The sequence below is a fragment of the Sarcophilus harrisii genome, chromosome 2, assembly GCF_902635505.1.
Source record: "Sarcophilus harrisii chromosome 2, mSarHar1.11, whole genome shotgun sequence".
In the NCBI taxonomy this organism is placed as follows: domain Eukaryota; kingdom Metazoa; phylum Chordata; class Mammalia; order Dasyuromorphia; family Dasyuridae; genus Sarcophilus; species Sarcophilus harrisii.
The window spans coordinates 630,025,975-630,038,125 of NC_045427.1; the positions used below are offsets into that span (position 1 = coordinate 630,025,975).

Below are 12,151 nucleotides of genomic sequence, written 5' to 3' on the forward strand. Positions count from 1 at the left end.
GGGGACTTCCCAAGGAAATCCATGGCAGAAAGGGGAGGACTCCCAGAAAGACACCAAGGGAAGGCTGTCCCGGTGTTTGTCCTCCTCCCCTCTGTTGCCTTCAAAATCTCACCCGGATCTTTCTCTCCCTTTTGTCACCATAATTGGGGCAGGTCGGGAAATGCCAGCTAAGAAACCTTGGTTACCCATATCTCATGAGCTGACTACAGGCCGCCTCCATGGGAGAAAGGTCGTTGCCATAGTTAAGTCCATCAGCAGCTTCTAGTTCCATTTATAGCTCCCGGGAAGAGATTTGGAGCTGCAAGGAACGCCAGAGAGTATCGAGGTCCACCCACTCCCGAATAAGCCTCTCTTTCCCAGCGTCCCCAGTGAGTGGCCATCCAGGCTTTGCTCAAAGTGAGGGGGAGAGAAGTGCATTTATTAAGCAGCTACTCTGCTATGCATTTTCCACCTGCCTCAGCAAGGCAGACAGTAATGCGTCTTTTTTAGTGGAGAAACCTGTGTGGGACCTGACCGAGCTCCCTGCCCTTTTCTAGGTCTCATTGTCAGGAACTCTTTCCTTCCATCTATCTGAAATCTGCCTCATTCCACCCACTGAGCCATATTTTCTCCTTTGGAAGGCACCAAAACAAATGAAATCCCTCATCCGCAGGACGGCCTTGGAAATATCTGATGTTCTGTGCCCCCACATCTCATTCTCATTTCCTCCAAACAACCCTCTTATAATATGATCTCAAGCAGGAGTGTGCTAGAGTCAGCTCACACCGAGAGATGATTGTTAAATGTTCAGTGTGATTCTTAGGACAAATTTATTCATTCATTCATTGTTCATTTTTTTATTATTTATTGTTTTATTGATTGTCTAGATTTAAGAAAGAGATGGGTGAAATGTTACTAATGCAGATTAAATTTTCAAACATGCTGTGGGCTTTTGGAAAGCTGATTGTTAAACATTTACCAGCACATCCCTGATTCTCAACGTCTCCTTTCCTCCTCTGGATGCTTTTCTAAGTTAACAGGCATTTATTAAGTGCTTACTATGTGCTGAGCACAGTGCTTAATAAATGCAGGGATATAAAGAAAGGCAAAAACAATCTCTCAAGGAGCTTACAATCTGATGGAGAGGCATCATGCAAGCAACAATATACCAAAAATATAGACAGGATAAATTAGACACAATCTCAGAGGGAAAGCACTAAAATTAAGGACTGTGAAAGGCTTCTTGACAAAGGTGAGATTTTATCTGAGGTTTGAAGGAAGGGAGGGGGAGAGATGAGGAGGGATAATATTCTAGGCATGGGGGAGAGGCAGGCAGTGAAAATGTCCAAGCTCCAGAGATGGAGTATCTTATACAAGGAACAGCCAGGAAGTCAGTGTCATTGATCCTAAAGTACATAGGAAGTATAGGGGAAGTGTAAGAGGACTGGCAAGGTAAGACTGGACCAGGTGTGTCAACCAGGGATGAATCCAATCCTCTGGACATGGTCTTACAGGAGCAGAGTATAGAGAGAACATCCTTTCTGTGATTCTGGATGCTAGACCTTCCTTAAAGCAAACTAAAATTGCATTAACTTTTTGGAGCTACTATGTTATCCTCCAATGACATTATCACTTTTCTTTCTGTGTCTACTGATCTTCACCCAAATAACCTTCATGATTGCCTCTCTCCCACCCAATCCTGCTACCCCGCTTCTGCCCCAGAGGTCCTGGATTCCCTTATACCACTATCCCCTTCTATATATTCCATTCCATTTAAATTAAGTGTGCTCTTCCAGAGACATAGCCTAATCCTGGATTCCATCCAAACAAGATTCAGGAATACCTTTCAGATTAAATTTGCCTCATTGTGTTAAGATTGCTGATTCACCTTGCTCGCTATTTATATTCTCTGTTTTTGGATATAGACATTTGAAGCCACGGACTTTGGGACTGGCCAGTTTCTTGGTTTATGCCTCCTGTGAATTTCTGGGCATCTTCATTCTGCTTTTCAGTTTTGAATGCCTTTTGGGATCAGATTTGCAAGACTGAGCAAAAATTTCTTTTTTAATTAAAAAAATTTTTCCAATCAGAAAAAATCCACCTTCTCTTCCTTTCATCCTACTCCCTCCAGTTGAAAACAAAGGAAAACAAAACCCTTGTTTAAAAACCCTTGTGGATAGTCAAAACAAATTTTCCATTGGCCAGTCTTCTTGTTGTTTAATTGGTTTTTTAGTCATGGCCAATTCTTTGTGAGGTTTCCTTGGCAAAGATACTGGAGATGTTTTCTCTTTCCCTCTCTGGCTCATTTTATAGGTGGGGGAAACTGAGGCAACCAGGATAATGACTTGGCCAGGATCACACAGCTAGTGTCTTAAGTCACATTTGAATACATGAAGATGAGTCTTCCTAGTTCTAAGCTCTGTGTTTTATGCAGCACAGCACCATTAAGCTGCCCTAATTAGGTTCTTACCAGCCTCTTTTAAAGGGCACATCATCACTGGGCAGGAGTCATTCCTTGTTTTTAATCCATTGTCCAGAAATCCTGTTCTAAGACATCAACCTAACTGGCTGCTCATTTCCCCTTTAATCTGAAGTCCCTGTTCTCAATTGGCAGCAGTGATAAGATAAAAAAACTCACCACTTGTACCCCATGATCTTCAGTTTACTACCCAACGCTCTCTGCTCTTTGACCATGCTTTCCTGACTTTGTGTTGCATCCTTTGTGTCCACATATCAGCAGAAGTGGACAGCGGTCATCTGGCTTGACCAGGCTCTCCATTCTGCCTTGGATACCTGCCCCAGGAAGATGGCAGATTCCCATAATTTCATTATCGCATTGACAAATAGCTGCCCCTGCAAGAGATGGCCAATCCATCACGATTATTCATTTCTTCTTCCTCTCATTTTTGCTTCTCTCTCACATAAAGGCACCTGTGCATCTATGTCTTTTTTCCTTGGGTAACAAGCAACTGCTTCCTCCTTGCAAACAGCTTCCTATCCATTCCCTCCAAGTGTTCAATGGTCCTCCTCCTTCTACCCTCCAACTTTTGACAATTTTGCCTCTTCAGCTCACGTTTCTCTGTTTCCACACTAAAATTCTTTTAGAGTGCGTTATTTACTCTGCAGTATGAAGGGCATTTTCAGAGGTCCGGTACCTTTTCTTTTAGGAGAGAGGGTAGCCTGGGCTTTACTCATAGATAATGATTATGTGGCTAGGGCAGAAGGACAAACATCACCTACTCCTCAGGGGTCACACTCTCCCCATCTGCTCCTTCTCTTTCTTTTTAATCACTCAATATGGTCCAAGTGGTTTGGAAATCAGAGAGCAAAATATAAATCCTCATTCGCTCTTGGGCAAGGCTCTCTAAAGTTCCCATGCTTAGAAGGGAGGCTTGTCTCCATAATAGCTAATGTGACTTTTTAAGGTCTTCTGACCCAATTGCCCGAGTTCTCTGACTTTTGGCACAGGCCCATCTAAGAGAACAGGGAAGGATTCAGAAGGTGTTATTGAGAATAAATGTGTCATTGTCCTTGTGGAAGACTCAGTATTACCCAGCCCTTGGGATTCTCTGCCTAAAACTATCATAAGCTGAGAACCCAAAGCATGACAACTTCCGAGACACAGAGAGAAAGGGGGGGGGGGAATACTCAGGGAAAGCCAACCCCATGGCTTTCAGTTCTCTGCCTTGAAGAGGTGCCCCTGATTCTTTGACTCCACTCCACATCGTCAGCTTGCCAGCTTAGGAAACACTGTTCCGGAAGCTGGTGTGCCTCTTTTTTTATTTTATTAAAGCTTTTTATTTTCAAAACACATGCATGGATAATTCTTCAACATTAACCATTGGCAAAATCTTGTGTGTAATTTCCCCTCTTCACCCACCTCCTCCCCTAGATGGCAAGTAATCCAATATATGTAAACATGGTAGAAATATGTTAAATCAATATATGGTATGCCTCTTATTTTTAAATAAATTGGCTACAGGTAGCCCAAGAATTTAGCATTATTGGCGACAGCTGCTTCGAAGATGAGTTACCTTTCCTCCCTGTAGTGAGAACAAATATGTCCGATTGCTCCTAGACTGCCCCTTGGCTCTGGCCATAACCAGCTCTTTAGGGATGGGGTTATACATAAGACTCTCTTTTCAGTTTAATCTGCCCTAGGAACTCCACCCAAGTGTAAGCATTTCCACCGGAAAAGGTTAAATCAGCATTCATGAGTCTCTGCACGCTGGCCCACGTTACACTGGCTCTGACCCATAGCTTTCCCACCCACCCCCCCAGCATCTGGGTGTGCTCCATCTTAGACTGAGCAATCACTTGCCTAACATCACTCTAACTCTTATGATTAATATTTCTCTTTGACATTAAGCCACATAACTTTTAATAGAGATGAGAAATTAGCATATAGGATTGTAGTTGCTGAAGTCTTCTTATATAATAAGATCATTGATGAACTTTTCCTCAGATCGTAGAGTAGGGATCATCTCATTGAATCCCCTCATTTCACAGAGAAGGAAACAATCTCCAGAAATAAAACGGCATGCCTAACGTCATATCAAACAGCAGAGCCAGGATTGAAATCGTGTTCTGTGACTCTAAGCTCATCGCTCTTTCAAGACTTTAATGGGGACAGGGGAATCTTCCTTCTTTGAGTTATCTTGGAAATGGATTCCCAAATGCCTTTTCAATCGTTCATCTTTAGCACATATTTTTTTTTAGGGTCTGGCTGCTCTTTTTGGCTCAGTTTTCTTTAATCTATTTCTACTTTCTTATATCATCACATAATGATGTGTTAAGAGATCCGATGTGATAGCGGCTCCACTATTACATTGTTAGAAATATGCTGGCAAATCTGCTCCACTTCAAGTCCATTTGTTGTCCTTGTAAATTCTCCGGGTACCAGGTGGCAAAGTTCATGCTCCTAGAAAGCTTTCAATAACCTCATTTTCCCCTTAGCTGCTTTTCTTTTTTTATTCTTTTTAGTTATTTTGAACTTGAAAGACACCAACATAGAGGAACACACAAAAAAATAGAAAAAGGAATGAGTATACTTTTATTATGTGAAATCTGGAGGTTTTTATTTGGTTTTGGTATATAATAAATATGCAACCTATTGTTTTAAAGCTTTCCTTCTTTGTGTGGCTTTCTCTAAACTTCAATCTGTTTTTTTCTGGACATTAAAAAAAGCTTCAATTTTTTCTTTTTTTTTGCCATTACTATCACTAACCTCTGTTCTTCTCTGATTCCTTTCCTCCTAGAAAAAAAAAGATTGCATTTAAAACAAAAGAAAGCAAAATATTGATCTCATCCAAAAATATCAGTCTCATTTGGCACCTCTAGCCTGTTAAGAAGTGAGCACTTTGCTTCATTAGCTGTTTGGAATCAGAGTTGGTCATTGCATTGATCAGAGTTACTAAGTCTTCCAAAGTAGATTATCTTTACAACATTGCCACTCCTATATAAATTGTTATCCTAGTTTTGCTCACTTCCCTTTGCATTTGTTCATACAAATCTTTGCAAGTTTTTCCGGATCCATTCCCTTCTTCATTTCTTATAGCACAGTAATATTTCATTATATTTACATCCATAATTCATTCAGTTATTCCTCTAATTAATGAACACCTCTTCCCTTTGCTGCTTTTCATCATTTTGTGAAGCAACATTACTCATCAGTTTCTATTCCAATCTTCCCTCCATAATGTTTTCCATATGGACTTACATTCTAAGTATTTAAGCGGGAAGTTATACTCTAAACATAGGTTGTTGTGTCTTTCTGCTTAAAGAGCAAAATATTTGCTCTCTCAGAGACCAAGCTACTGGGCTTTTTAGCCCAGTCTGGTAGTGACTATTTTATATTGTTTAAACTTCTATGTGGAAAGATGTTCATCAGAGTCAATGTCTTTACTTTTATCCATTCCTCATTTTTCAGAATCAATTGTTTGACTCTTTGTTTCAAAATCAATAATGTTTGACTCTTTATGACCCCCATTTGGGATTTTCTTGGCAAAAATACTAGAATGGTTTGCCATTTTCTTCTCCAGCTTATTTTGCAGATGAGGAAACTGAGGCAAAGGAGAATTAAATGACCTGACCAGGATCACATTTTTTAGCTGGGAAGTATCTAAGATTTGAATTCAAGTTCTCCCGACTCCAGAGCCAACACTCTATCCACTGCCCCACCTAGCATAGCATATTTAATGAATTGGGTTATTAGTAAGATAATTACATGATAGGTTTTCTCATCTATTTTCTTTCTTCTAATTTGGTATTAATTCTGACTAATATTTATGGGCGACATTTTCAAACTCATCATGCATTTAAATACAATATAAAAACTAAGAGTGATTTATGCTTATGTATACATATGCTTTACTTTGTATAAATTATTTATGAACTGGTAAGCTTTCCTTGAGAAGACTTTCTGGTTTTCAGGTAAAAAAATATAAATGGGAAGGGTGGACTAATTTCTATCTATTATCCCTCCCACCTCTGACATTCTCTGTTCTAAGATCTCCTCCAGCTCCAACATTTCTTGTTCTAAAATCCCTCCCATCTCTGACACTCTCTGTTCTAAGGTCCCTCCTGTTTGGACATTCTCTGTTCTAAAATTCTCCTTAGCTCTCGTATTCTCTGTTCTAAGTTTCCTCCCAGCTCTGACATTCTTTGTCAATCACTTTTCACTAAGGTGACTTTGGGAAGCTCTCCCCAATCTGTCTGGATACAGAGTTCCCATCTCTGAAAGTTGAGGCAAAAAAAAAAAAACCCAACAAAAAAAGAAGCCTTCTGCCTGCCAGTAAGCCAAGCATGACCTGCTGGGGGAGGGCGATGGCCTTTGTCTGCCTGCTCCTCTTTATTTATCACCTCGGGAGCGCACCTGGCGGAGGTTTCAGATGGCCATCAACTGCTGTCAGTTCCAGGGGGCACAGCCAATTCCACTTGGTTTGATGTAGGATGGAGGGGGGGGGGACTCAGTAACTTAATAAAGGCTTCATCCCCAGGGGAGCCTTAAACAGCCCTTCCAGGAATGAGGGATGTGTCAACAGACAGAGGGAAAGAGCAGGGAGGAAGAAAATCTCCTGGAGAAATTGCTGAGGCAGCCAGGAGGCCTCGTGAGAAGGGGAGGCGGGATGTGCGAAAGAAGGAAATGGGGCTGAGAGAGCCTGGCCTCCGAGGCAGGAAGTGTCACGTATATGAGGGAGGGTCCTCTCCCAAGTGTTAGGGAGAGACACGTAGGTGAGACAAGGAGGCATGAGTCAGGAGAGAGAAGGACCAAGGTGTCATCTTAGCCAAAGGTATTTTTAAACATCAGGAGACCTTGACATACACAAAAATGACATGCAGCCTTCTCTGGACCAGCAGCCTACCAGTGGATGACTGGCCGGGCTTTGGGGTGAAGTTGTCCTGTCCCATCCTGTTCCTCAGATCCCCACGAGGGCTCCATGGCCCTCTCACTTCTCCTTAGAATGAATAGATTCCCATCATTTGGGTTCAAACCAAAGATCTGTCATTTTTGTACCTGACCAGCCTGCTTGGGAAGTCAAGGGGACTGGGAAAAGCTTAGAAATAGAATGTAAACTCCCTGAGGGCAGGAACTCCGTCTTTGTATCCTCATTGCCTGACACAGAGTAAGCACACAGTAGGTGGTCAATAAATGCTTGTTGACTTGTTGAGATCATGGATGTGGCACAGTGGATGGAGTACTAGATTTGGAATCAAGAGAGAACCGAGTTTTCAAAGTCTGCTTCAAATACTTATTAGCTGTATATGGACAAATCATTTAACTTTTCTGGATCTCAGTTTTTTCATCTGTAAAATGGGGAGACTTGCTGGCTCCACAGAATTGAAGATGTAGAGATAGAGGAGACCTGAGAGGTCATCTTATCCAACCCCCTCATTTTACAAATGGGGAAACTGAGGCACAGAGCTAACAAGTGAGTTAGTGCCATGATCCAGATTAGTTAGAACTTTTGACTTTCCCCCCCCTCTTTTCCAACTTTTGTTGCCTCCTTTTTCTCTGCCCTTGAAAGGTATAGGGTGCTCCACACCCAACTCTCAATTCCTGGAAATATTAATTTTTTCTCTGGAGATCATTTTGTGCAATCTCTTCATTGTACATCTGAGAAAACTGAGGCCTAAGGCTTGCCCAAAGTTACTCAACTAAATAGTCAGGATTTGAACCCAAGACTGCCTGGTGTCAGACCTGAGACTAGAACACAGCTCCTGCATCTTTGCCTGCATCCTCTCCTAAACAGATCACAGTCTCCGGGAGTCCCTCCAAAATCCTAGCATGAAGAAGGACTTTAGAGGCCAAGGAATCCACACAATACACCAACAGGAATTCCCTCAATCCCAAACCTGGCCCTCCATTCGAATATTTCTAGTGATGAGGAGTCCACTGCCTGTCAAGGTCTGCAATAGCCTTGCTCCCCAGTATGACTTCTTTTCCTCCTTCCTCTGATCCTTACCCCAGTGCTTCCAGCCTTCACTTGAGGGATTCCCACACCAGGGGGATGACTTTGGACACACTGTAGTATCCATTCCCTTTTACTTGGCACCTTTGAACACAAGTCAAGACAACAAGCATTTATTAAGTACCTTCTATGTGCCAGGCACTGGGGATATAAAGAAAGGCAAAATACAGTCCCTATCTGCCAGGAGTTTCCACTCTAATGAGAGGAGTTAACACATAAACAAAATGTGTGCAGGCAACATGACAAATAAGGAAACGTGTTTAAAGGATTGCACATGGTTAACCTGCATCAGATTGCTTGCTGTCTCAGGGAGGGAGGAGGGGAAGGAGGGAGAAAATTTTGGAACACAAAATCTTGCAAGAATGAATGTTGAAAACTATCTTTACATGTATTTAGAAAAATAAAATACTATTGAGAAAAGATACATGCAGGATAAATTTGAGATGTAATCAGATAAATCAGAGTAGTCAGAGATAAATCAGAGTAAAGGCAGTAGCATTAATGGGTGGGGATACACTTTTTGTGGAACGTGGGATCTGAAGCTGCTAAAAGATGACAATCACATACTGGGGAGATCGGCACCCTGCAAGAAAGCAGGAATCCACGGAATCGATGCAGGAAAGGTCTACATTCTGGGCATGGGAGGCAGTCTAGCAAGGCCCCGATCCAAGAGATGGGATGGCTTTATGGGTGTGTGAAGAAGGTGATGTCTGTCCACACAATTGTGTTTAGATACAGTTCATTTGTTGTTCCTTCATTTCAGTTGTCCTGAGCCCTATTTGGGCTTTTCTTGGCAAAGATACTGAAGTGTTTGCCATTTCTTTCTCCAGCTCATTTTACAGATGGGAAAACAGAGTAAAATGACTTGCCCAGCGTCATGCAGCTGGTAAGCGTCTGAGGTCACCCTTGACTTGACTCCAGGCCTGGTGCTCTCTCCACTGCACCACCCAGATGCTTAAATCCAGCTCAGAGGAAGACCTAAATAAGCATCTCTAGACTTTCTTCTGCCCACACTTCTCCTAGGGAAACTTTGATTCCTTCCTAAAAGGAAAGCAGGAAATTGGAATTAGACGTTGGTTTTCCTGCTCTCCTCAGACAAAGAACTGAAACAGGAGCAGGATTCTATCTGTCTTCCCACACCCCTGTCACAAAAATAAATTATTTACACATATATGTGTGTGTATATATATATATTATTATTATTATTTGTGTAGGGAAAATAATGTTAAATTCAAGTGGAGCTCTTACTCCTAATACCTTAAAAAGAAGGACTGAATATTCATGTGTATATAAACACACACATATGTATGTATATGTTAATAGATATGTAGACACGTATCAAATCTGTATATCAGAGACTTGACTTCCCATCAAATCCCAGCACCATAAAGAGAACCCATAGCAAATAAACCTTCTGAGAAAGGTACATATAGGACCTAGCACAGGGCAAAAAACATTAGTCTAGTCCTCTCTATCATGTGTTTTATTGCCTCCTGTTTTTACATCGTTCCTGCATATAAGCCTTTCTTACATCAGCATTGAACCCCTCACTTGTAACAAATAAAAACAGCTCATCAGAGATAATCAATATGGTGTGTGTCTCGGACAGTGTATGCAGCATTTGGGTCCCACAGTCCCTCACCTCTCCACTGGAAGGAGGAAGGTCCGTTCCTTACTGTTCTATTGGACCAAGACTGATCATTATGGTCACTCCCTTAGCGTTCTTTTTGCTCCATGTTTATCATCACCACCTCTTTGCTTTGTCCTGCATCAGTTCAGGCAGGTTGCCGTGTTTAACCCAGGGAGGACGGGAACGCAACTAGAGGTCATCAGGTGTGGCGGTGATGACCCCAAGGCGGGGGCCCTGGCGGGTCTTTGGTGGGGGTGCCCGGCTCCTCCTCTCCCATCCTCCCGCTCTGTCCCCCAGGTCCAACTGGCTGAAGCCGTGCTGCGGAAGGCGGGCCTCGGTGTGGCAGGTGTTCCTCCTGAGCGCGAGTCTCAACAGCTTCCTGATAGCCTGTGTCATCCTGGTGGTGATCCTGCTGACGCTGGAACTGCTGATAGACATAAAGGCTCTCCAGTGTGAGTAGTGAGGTGGGAGGTGTGAGTGTGTGTGTGTGTGTGTGTGTGTGTGTGTGTGTGTGTGAGAGAGAGAGAGAGAGAGAGAGAGAGAGAATGTGAGTGTGAGAGAGTGTGTGTGAGAGAGTATGAGTGTGAGAGTATGTGAGTGTGAGACTGTGTGTGCGTGTGTGGGGGGGTGTGAGAGTGTGTGTGAAAGAGAATGTGAGTGTGTGTGTGAGTGTGTGTGTGTGAGTGTGTAATACACGTCTGTCTTTACTGATGTATCCTGGGGATGCTTGCCTGTGACAGGGGGACCCAACCAGCAGCACCCCCCTGTGGGCGGGACTTGTGCCTTCCTTGGGTGGCTCCAAACCGGTCAGGGCCAGCTGGGCCCGTCCTGTGGCTCTCCTGGTGATGTGGCCAGTCGCCATTTTCTCCTCCCCTGCAGTGGGGCAGGAGCCATGGGTAGAAAGGAAGCTGGGCCTGGAGCCAGAGAGCCCTGGATTCTAATCCCAGGTCACACACTTACTGCCGGGGGAACAAGTCGCTCACTTTTCTCATTTGAAAAGCGAGAGGATTGAACCAGATGAGTTCCGTGAGGTTCTCTCTGCTCTAGATCTACTTCTGCGATCCCCACAATAACTAGTACACACAGTCCCCTCTCCTGAATGTAAACAAATCGGAGAAACTCTTCATCAGGAAAAAGTTGGGGCCCCTAGAAAATGTACTTTTAAAATTATCTCAGGTGAGTCTCCTTCCTTCTTCACAGCCTCCCTCCATCAGGAGAGAGGGTCCCCAGCCTCCTGGAGCTCCCAGCCCCTCACAGAGTTTAAAGATCTGCTGTTCAAAAATCTTTGCTGTTCCTCCCTCTTCCTCTGTACCTGTCACCATTCCCACGTGCTTAACAGCTATCATTTATGTAGTATTTTGAGGTTCGCAAAGCACTTCTCATATGTTAATTCTTTTTTCCTCCCAACCAATCTGTGAGGCAGGTGCTATTAGTATTCCTTTTTTAAAGATGGGGAAACTGAGGCAGACAAGGTGAATGACTTGCCCAGGATTGCATACATCATGTTTGAGGTGAGATTTGAATTCAGGTCTTCTGACTTCAGATCCAGCATTCTATCCTCTGTACTATCTGGCTCCTTGTGCCTTCCTCCAACAAAGAGCATGAGGTTCGTGAGGGAAACAAGGAAAGATAAGCAGATAAATGGAATAGTTGCTTTCACTTCTCACTCAGAGTAATTCAGCTCCATGCAAAGGTCGCTCCCAGAGTTCCTCCCATGGAAGCAAAGACGTCCTCTGCTTTCTGCTTAGTCAGCGGGCTGAAGAGAACCAGTCTGTCTTGTCTGTGACCCAGGATATTATGGCTGCGACACTGACCTTTTGTCCATATCTCAGTTTTGTCCCTTACTGGATGTGTCCCCCCAGGCAAGTTTCAAGTCCTCAGTTTCCCCAGCTGTAAAATGAGGACCTTGGACCCCCGGCCCCCTTCCTCTTCAGCTCTGACTCTGATCTTTGGGTCCCTCAAACCCTCCACTAGAGAAGCCCTTTCTAACAAAGGATGCTTGTCAGAACAGACGGACTTTCTGTACCGGACAAACTCATCTGACGTTAATGTGCCTGATCCCCGGGTCCCA

The 12,151-nt window shown here is 43.4% G+C and overlaps 1 protein-coding gene across 3 annotated transcripts in view; it reads left to right on the forward strand.

The window, feature by feature from the left end:
* TMEM266 (transmembrane protein 266) overlaps nucleotides 1-12,151 on the forward strand; it is a 135,137-nt gene that overhangs the window by 54,790 nt on the left and 68,196 nt on the right. For all 3 annotated transcript variants that reach the window (XM_031956795.1, XM_031956796.1, XM_031956794.1), the window contains exon 4: nucleotides 10,378-10,532. In XM_031956795.1, coding sequence (XP_031812655.1) covers nucleotides 10,378-10,532 — 155 coding nt within the window. The remainder of the gene's footprint in view (nucleotides 1-10,377; nucleotides 10,533-12,151) is intronic.